The 8789-nt window shown below is 38.0% G+C and overlaps 1 protein-coding gene across 9 annotated transcripts; it reads right to left on the minus strand.

The window, feature by feature from the left end:
- Positions 1-1266: 1266 nt before the first annotated feature.
- On the minus strand, positions 1267-7764 carry LOC140003788 (sulfate transporter 1.3-like). 9 transcript variants are annotated; one of them, XM_072066687.1, is made up of 15 exons: positions 7217-7764; positions 7002-7103; positions 5005-5372; positions 4875-4923; positions 4593-4800; positions 4247-4421; positions 4044-4109; positions 3838-3951; positions 3635-3751; positions 3413-3539; positions 2841-3127; positions 2535-2725; positions 2115-2200; positions 1944-2020; positions 1267-1608 (listed from the first exon to the last, which is right to left on the minus strand). In XM_072066687.1, the coding sequence occupies exons 3-15, from the start codon at positions 5332-5334 to the stop codon at positions 1465-1467; spliced, it is 1971 nt and encodes a 656-aa protein (XP_071922788.1). In that variant the 5' UTR covers positions 5335-5372; positions 7002-7103; positions 7217-7764; the 3' UTR covers positions 1267-1464. The 9 variants fall into 9 exon arrangements, with proteins under 9 accessions (XP_071922788.1, XP_071922793.1, XP_071922791.1 ...); XM_072066692.1 differs by having other exon boundaries at positions 7002-7116; XM_072066690.1 differs by having other exon boundaries at positions 7212-7764.
- Between the last annotated feature and the right edge of the window lie 1025 nt (positions 7765-8789).

Raw genomic sequence — 8789 nt, forward strand, 5'->3', positions numbered from 1 at the left:
GGAACATATGTTCTTCTTTTGTAAACACGCAAAGTTGATATGGAAAGCTTCACTAATACAGTGGGATGGTTTACTGGAGTTCAGGAAGAGTTTTTGGCTATGGTGGAATAGTTTAATGGAGGCAATGGCAAGGGATGCGGGAAAGGAACACATTTGTCTCACAGTGAACTTACTTTGGCAAATCTGGAAGTTTAGGAATAGAGTTCAGTTTGATAGAGAGGTTAGGTGTCCAGGAATAGCAGGAATGAAGCAGCCCAGCGCATAGATGGGAGGGAGGTATGGGAGGAAAAGATTAAGCAGAAAGTCCCAACAGAATGGTTGCCACCAGTAGAAGGTTTTGTTAAGTTGAATGTGGATGCAGCGCTGAGCACAACAAAGGGGCTAATAAGGTGGGGGGTGGTTGCAAGGCAAGAGTATGGAGGAATGCTGAAAGCCTGGGCTGGGAGGGGCAAAAGACATATTGAAGCTGTGGTGGAGGAAGCTAATGCCATTCGAACAGCACTTGTCAAAGTTGGAAGGATGGGGTGGAGGAAGGTTGAGGTCCAATCTGATTGCAAAGGAGTAGTGGAGAGTATCAGATCAAGCTGCAGCAAGGATCCGAAGGTGGGAGTAATTGTAGAAGATATTCTTAGGTTGAGGAACCAGTTTGAGAAATGTTACTTTTCCTTTGCCAAAAGAGAAGGAAACTGTGTGTGTCATCATTTGGCAAAATTTGCCATGCAAGTGACAAGTGATATTGAGTGGGAAGAGTCTTTCCCAATTTGGTTAGTAAACCTAGCCAAGAAAGATGTACGAGCAGTTGCTCACCCTATGTAGTTTGAGTATTAATGAAAGTTTTTACCGTTTTTGAAAAAAAAAAAAAAAGGACAAGGTATTGAACGATGCAGTGAGAGATATGGCTTTCTAATGGAGGGATAATAAAGGTTCAGTAAATGAGTGTTTAGATTTTCGTAATTTGAGTTAGGATTATATCCAAGGATGAGGTGGAATGTCAGTATAGCTTTTAATGCAGACAGGTTAGGTGAATGAGTATTAGGTTTTTATAATTTGGTCTACGGTTAAATTGGTTTTGTGTGACAACTTTTTCTTGTTTAATAATAATAATAATATTTTAGATGTTGTGTGACAACTTTATTAGTGATTTGAATCATTGAATTGTGACAGCTTTTGCTTTTGTCACGTTACATGACACGGGTGACTACTTTCAAACAATTGTTAGTATCATCTAAACTTTTACCCCTAGTTAGTTATCGGTGCGAGAACTCATAACCATGAAAACATATTATTAAATAACTTATATCTACAGCATAATTGCCATCATTCTATAAAATTGGTCTTGTTTCAATGGAATCATGATATCAGAAATTATACAGCAGTCGAATCAGCCTGATGGCTGAAGATTGGCACTACAATGCTGATCTTTTTTCTCCAGCCCTGTATGTGCACCATATTTCCACTAAGAACTCAGACTTCTTCAGCTAGTTTTGGTGAGCAAGTATGAACTGCATCTGCTACCGTGAGAAAGATCTTATCTTGGCCAATTAAATTTGCAAAATTAGAAGCATGTAACTTGTCAAGTACGACTCGGCCGGGATTTGCCAGGATGAGCTGTTAACACAAGCAGCAAATTTTCTCAAGTAAGATTTTCAAGCTCATATTAACTCTTACTGCCCAATGCAGACAGCTAATGTGTTCCACTTATTGAATCGGGCTCTATGGTTGGTTTGTGACCCTTGGATGCCAGTCATACCTGTCTTCTTCTTTTTTCTCTTTCGTTTGGCAAGCTACTGTAAGTTTTCGATGAGATCTTTAATTTAATAATATCAGAGAAAATTCATGATTTATGCGCGCTTGTTTGCCGTAGTTGTCTTTGAGACAATACGATAATCTGTTCTCTAAGTTCAAAACGAGGAATGAATGAAGAGCAATTTTGAGTTGATTACCTGAACTTGTCTTTTCTGGAGACTGCCGTGCAGTTCTTCCAAGGCATGGATGCCGCTGGTGCCAATGTCTGTGACAGCTGCAGAAACGATGAGTATTTCAAGAGTGCATCAGTTATAAGGGCAGGACAAGGTAATGTGCATCAAATTCTATATAAGCCACATAATACTTACGCGACATTTCAACTATTAAAAACTGAATTTGAGGATGCCCAGCTGCTTTTAGTTGCTCTTCCTCATCGGTCAGCCATCTCAATATTCTGTGGAGAAGATTGTTTGGAAGTCAAAAAAACTTTTGATGAAAATCTAGACAAAGTTGAATTAGTAGGTCTCTTTGTTTATGATACCAGTTTACATAATTCCACAAGTAGTTTCCAGCTAGGCAGGCTTCACAAAATTCTGAACTACAACTTTTGAAGCTGACACTCTAGACCAATTTAGGATGTCCTAATATATTCATCATGGAGCACCAACATTTCGACTTAATATTGCAAATTAGTTGCATAGCTTTGTTTTCAGGTTCATTCAGTAGTTAAGTGGAACAGAATGATATGCATATCAATAAGAGGAGAAAAGAAAGACCAAACATCTCACCTCTCCCGAATATAGTTAGAGTTTGAGAAGTAAATTGCAGAATCAATCCTCACTATTAGGAGCCCTGGAACTTTATTCGCTTCTGGGTATTGTTGGATACTCCGGTAGACATTGGTCCTAGGAATCCTTCCAAGAGTTGCAGTTCGTGGCCTCGTGACTTGCAGGAGAATTTTAGCAAATGATATTGTAACCTACCACAATAAAGAGTAACATAACTCTCAGTTAAATCACTTTTGACTCCTGACTGACATTTAAAGGAAAAAAAAAATGAAAACAAAGAGAAATGTGAACACTGTCCATCCTTACAGCAATCAGAAGACCTATCTCAACAGAGGCAAAAACCACTCCAAAAAAGGCTCCCATGCAAGCAACAAAATCAAATTTATCGATCTTCCAGATCAAAATTGCCGCATCATAATCTATTAATCCAATGACGGCAGAGATAATGATGGCTGAAAGGATGGCATTTGGCGTGTACTCAAATAGAGGTGTTAAGAACATCAATGTTAGGAACACAACAATGGACATAACAATGTTAGAAACTGCAGTTTGGCATCCGGCCATGTAATTAACTGCAGACCTCGAGAAGGAACCTGCAAGCGACGAATAGATCATGTTAACAGCAAAATAACTGCATTGGAGCATACAATTCTGTTGTAGATGACAAAATACTAGTTGATAGAAAATTGTGTCTATGACATATAGAAGTCTAGGATTGTGAATGCGGAAAGCATTTTCCTTCATCCTCATACTCTTTGAGTTGAGAAGAAATGTTTCTGGTTACGAAGAAGCATTCTCTGTAGGTAGTTTGCATTCAGATGATTCTAAAACTCAACCATGACATCGCAACAAAATATCTGTTTGCATTTCCATTTCACCTGTGGCTACGTAGCAGGATGTCATTGAGCCAACAACATTCATTGCTCCAAGAGCCATCATTTCTTTGTTCCCATCCAGTTGATAGTCCTTCATCGCCGCAAATGTTCTTCCAATTGCAGCAGCTTCCTGACATAATTAAACACCAAGTAGCAGTATTAAGGCAGAATATCAAGCAAAATATACAAAAATTGAGCAGTACTTCTTTCAAAAGACTTGCTTACTGTCAATGCAATCATGCCTGCTACAACTCCTATCCTAATTCCTTTTAGAAGATAATCGCCAGTAAAGTATATTTGACCCACAGAAGAAGGATTAATTCCTTTCTCTATGTGTTTCACCTGGTAATATCAGCATAGAAGCAGTTTAAATGCATTGATATGGTTGACATAATCATTGATTGGAACTGTATGAAACAGGATCTTACAATTTGGACCCCCTTCTTGTCAGCATGGGTGATATACACAAAAAAGGTGGACAGCATGACAGAAATCAATGGTGCAATTGCAGGTACCCAAAAGAGTTTCTTGTTCTTCTTTCCCTATTTCACCAATCAGTAAACAGTTAAGAAGATAAGGAGGTTTTTTAAACTTGTTATAGATGAATAGAATGGTAAGAGTTAGACACACTCACAATGTACTTTGCAACAAGAAGGAAGGCTAAAAAGCTTGATCCAATCACAATGGTCTGCCAGTTCCACTGCAAATTGATATGGACAGAAAATATGTTAGCTTCTTTTTGTTTTTACAGTGCAAAAACCATTGCTTCTGCTTCTAATCATGTTAGAGATGTTACGGTCTGCCTGGGGCTCTGGGAGAGGGAGATACTGTACTTACCCCATGGTGGATAGAACCAAAAACTGAGCGCATTACAGAAATGATATCTGCTTTCTTTGTAAAACTTTTAATGCCTAAAAATCCCTTAAGTTGTTGGAGGGCAATTGTTATAGCAGCACCACCCATAAAACCAACAATAGCAGCATGAGATAGGAAATCGATTAAAAAGCCCAACCTGAACACAATAAAGGAGTAAGATTACATCTGCAGCCTAGGCACCAGCGAAACATGCCATAAATCTGATTGAAGAAGCACTGGCACATGAATTAAGCGATTTACTAAGCTAGGCTTATAGAACTCTAGCTTCAAATTTGTAGCACTCATAGGAAAGTAAGTGATCAAGCACCTGAGGATCCCAAGGGTAGCTTGAGTGATCCCAGCAAAAAAAGTAGCTGTAAATGCCAGTCGCCGGTAATCAACTTTATTTTTGGTCGGATCAATCTCATTCTGCAGTAGGGTCCCCAGCAAGAGAGAAACTACAGCTACTGGTCCAATGGCTATATCTCTTGAACTGCCCATGAAGGCGTAGATCAAAGGGGGAACAAAGCTGGAGTCTGGTAGACACTTTCAACTTGTCAGAGCTTGCATTCTAAATTCTGTTATTAAGTTATTCAGGTTAGATACTTACACAGTCCATATTGAGGATCTAAATTTGCAAGCTTTGAGTATCCAATATCCTGTTGTACAAGTAAACAATTTGTTATGATCCATTAAGTGTTGCAGTACAAAGTTGGCTTTTCATCTCACATGAATGGTACCTGAGGAATGCAGAGACTTGCAATGGTGAGCCCAGCAATCAGATCTCCTTTAAACTTAGCAAGATTATAACTTCTACCCCATTCAAGAATAGGGAAGATGGCCTGCACACCAAGTATGAACTGCCGAGACTTTGGCTGATCTTTAAATGGTCGTAAAGGATCATCTGCAAAGAACGTTTCCTTCACAGTGGATGTGAATTCCTTCACAAGATTTTGTTTTGGCGGAACACCAACCTTGTGAATGTATGGTAAATGCTGATGGTGCGAGGATGACAAACTTCTGATGTCCATCTCTTTTGTTTCAGTTCCCCCGTCACCAAAATGGCCCATTAGAGATGAGGACTATTCTGTTCTCTGGACCAATTTACCTGTAGCATAGAGGAAACATATATTATTAGATCAGCAACAACAAAAAGACAATTCCAACTTACAAGTGCAAGCCCATCAAAGAAGTCAACAGTTCAAAATCCTGTTAAGCTTTTGCTAAAACCCTCCTGATCAGTTTACTTGGATTTTGTTAATCTCACATGACCACTTTATCTGTCAATTGTAACATTCAACATCGAAAATTTCATTGCAGACATATTTTATAAAAGCAGCTGATGTTTACTTTACAAGGAAGAAGAAGACAGTAACACCACATTGAACCAAGGAAGAAATTACAACCACCAAGAAACTTTTGTAAATCAAACTAACACTGGGAAAATGAACAATAAATAACATGTAGCAGCAAAGAGAGACAACTAACAATTCAAGTTCCAAGCCTTGTTCAAGATGGAAGGAGCTTAAGAAGTCCAACTTATATAAAAATCTCGGGAAATTGCAGGTCAAACCTTCCAAGCTAAAATAGAGCATTAACAACAGCAGTAGCCATGAACCTGGATCTCTTTCTTGTCAGATGCTTCTTAAGAAAGAGAAGCACGATCAGACAGCTCAAAATTTTTGACCCAATTGACAGATGGATATCCTAAGAACCGCTGATTTTTTAATGATCTCAAACAGCAAAGGGAGTTTTCCCAATGAGCATATTCATGCCTAGATTCATAATCCTTTTCCCTCTCTTCCTTAGATATTTGACTTTAGACTGGCGTCTATTATTTGCAAGAGCAATAAAAATTACTTAAATAAATCTGCATTCTGAAGTGGAGCATTTTGCTCACAAACTTAAGCCTGAATAAAGAAGAGTTGAAGCAATTCCTTGTCACGAAAAGGCAAAAATTGGATCGTTAATTTCAGCAACTAATGATCAGATCCTTTGAAACGCCTGACATTATGAATGTCACTACAACAATGACGAGAGCCTTGCTGAAGATCCCTTGACATTAATTTAATCCTGAACTGATCACTTTCCATGTTTTAAAAACCAACAAAATGCTCACTTCCAAAGGTCCAAACATTAGCAACAAACATTCTATTGAACAGTAGCAGTTCAAGCGTGCCATCTTTTAGGACTTGTGAATTGCATAATTAGATTAATTTGCTTCCGTATCTGCTCCAAAGTGCCAAGGTTTTAACTTCTCCCGTTCGTTTATCTTTATCATTTATGTTTTATCCTTAGGGTTGATTCCAGATTTCCATATACACGCGTATTTAATCTGGCAGTTACAGGGGATGGTGAGGAAATTAATTCAGACACACTGAATTTCTTGCGTTACCTATACTAAACTGTAAAATTGCCAAACTCTAGTAGCAAAACCCAGAAAAAAAAAAAAAAAAACCAAATTCACATCAGTTTCCACGAAACAACATTCCTTAGCAATTGGCTACAAGATAACAAAACACATCGGGACGAAATTCACCGCCAAAAATGTACCTAAAATCCAAAATGCAATGCCTATATGGTAGTAACAGTAACTCTTAAAAGAATATATTCCATCCATGCCATGCAAAAATAACGGGTAGAAACCTATTCCAAATTTCATGGTACAAGTAAAAAGTTTGTTCAGAGAATAAAGCCACCACTTAAAAAAAAAAAAAAATGGAAGCATTTGACTAACCTCTTCGGGAGTTTCTAACTTTCTATTGATGCCACTGATAGTGGAGAGATCACAATGGGGCAGCTCGAGAGAAGGGCCCTACCTTCTGAAAAGTCACAAAATCTGCAAAGCCAAACTATAAAAACTCGTAACGATTAGAGTAAAAGCTTCAGAAAAAGTAAAAAGACATATTAAGAAACTTTTGAAGATACGTGCAGGAACTTTAACCACCGTGCCTTTTTCTTCCCACACTCGACGGTCCTCCTACTACTGGTATCCGGTGCACTTATTTTGAACCCAGAAAAAAGAGAACGAAACTCCAAGAAATCCAATTCCAGATGGGAGAATACATGATCCCTTCAAGATAAAAAAAACGTCCAAGTTCAATGAATCTGATGCCTCGAGGTGTTTTTCCCAAAAAGGGTTGCGAAATTTTGTGATTCTCTTTAATGGGTTCTTAAGAAAATCTGTGAAGATCGAGGAAGAGAGAACATCCTGAAGCTCTCATCAAAGAGAATGAGGAATGCCGACAGAACTATAGATACCACATTCAGAAAAAAGGGAGAAAAAAAAGGTCCAATATTACGTGCACATAGGTCATGCATAGCAGTGTCCCAGGAGAACATTTGTAATCGTACCGTGCCGTCTAAAGATGATTGAATTCGTCGAGAATTTTAGGATTAAAAAAATGATGTCTAAATTCATTAAAGAAATACGAGGAAGACAAATATTTGACAGCGAAAACTCCACGTGACGTTGGTAAAGTCAATGGGAAGGGAAGAAATTGGAAACACGACCCCGTCCGTCCTGGACCTTCGAGTCTCCGAGCAAAGTTAGGCATCTCACCACTTTTGGGGCCTTTTAGTCAACAGGCCCTTGTTTGGATGTGGGCCCCACAGTGGTCAATCGTTCATAAATAATAAATAGTAGTAGTATTTGTTTCGTCGATTTAGTTTAATAATAAAGAAGTGTATGGAGCCGTTTTGTCGTCTAGGTTCATTAGGTGGAAAATGTGGTTGGTTCATGTTAAAGCTAGAGGTGGAAAGTCTCCGCCGGAGGAGGGAGGGACTACTGGGGAAAAAGTACTTTGAATATTCGATCCCGTTTCCATGCCGGGGTGGGGTCCATTGATTTGTAGAATTTGGTTCTGGTGTCTTTTGACTCTATTAGTGTTTGTTTATACACTTCTGATAAAAAGTTATTAAACCCACTGGGCTATGGCTTAGTGGCCTTGGGCTGTTAGTGAGGGTTCAAACCTCACCAGCAGCGAAAAAAATCTAAGGATTGTGCCATAGCACTCCCTTGGTCTAGTTGGGTCTGTATACCTACTAGTCCTTACAACAGCTTTCTTAGGCTCCCACTCCTCCTAGATTAGGATAGAGTAGGTTATACAAATATATCGTTGCTGACAAAAAAAAAAAAATCCAGAAAGGACCCGGCGAAGGAGGTGGGTCAAAGGATTGTTGGTTCAATCGATGAGTGGGTAGTTGAATCGGTAGGTCACTAAATATATTTAAATATTATATTTCACATTTTTTTATATATGATATATGATATAAATTGTAATAAATAATGCCAATATGCCATAGCAAAAATTCATTTAATTTAATTTGCTATAAAATAATTAATTCATATAAGAATCAATCAAATATAAAGTTATTTAGTAATACACCAAACTTCAAGTGTAAAATTTTATCTATATTTAGTGTAATTATCTAACTTATTTATGAATTTTAAGTGTAAAAAATTATTAAAAATAATATTTGTCTTTAAAATGAATTATGTAATATGTTATTTTTTAAATCCATT

Source organism: Coffea arabica, chromosome 10e (genome assembly GCF_036785885.1).
Source record: "Coffea arabica cultivar ET-39 chromosome 10e, Coffea Arabica ET-39 HiFi, whole genome shotgun sequence".
Classification (NCBI taxonomy): domain Eukaryota; kingdom Viridiplantae; phylum Streptophyta; class Magnoliopsida; order Gentianales; family Rubiaceae; genus Coffea; species Coffea arabica.

What these genes read in the sequence shown, in the direction of transcription:
- LOC140003788 (XM_072066687.1), bottom strand. Translation starts at nt 5,334, where the DNA reads ATGGGCCATTTTGGTGACGGGGGAACTGAAACAAAAGAGATGGACATC. An exon ending in CAGGCATGATTGCATTGACA is followed by an intron (nt 3,540 to 3,634) that starts GTAAGCAAGTCT and finishes TAATTATGTCAG; the next exon opens with GAAGCTGCTGCAATTGGAAG. An exon ending in AGATAGGTCTTCTGATTGCT is followed by an intron (nt 2,726 to 2,840) that starts GTAAGGATGGAC and finishes TTATTGTGGTAG; the next exon opens with GTTACAATATCATTTGCTAA.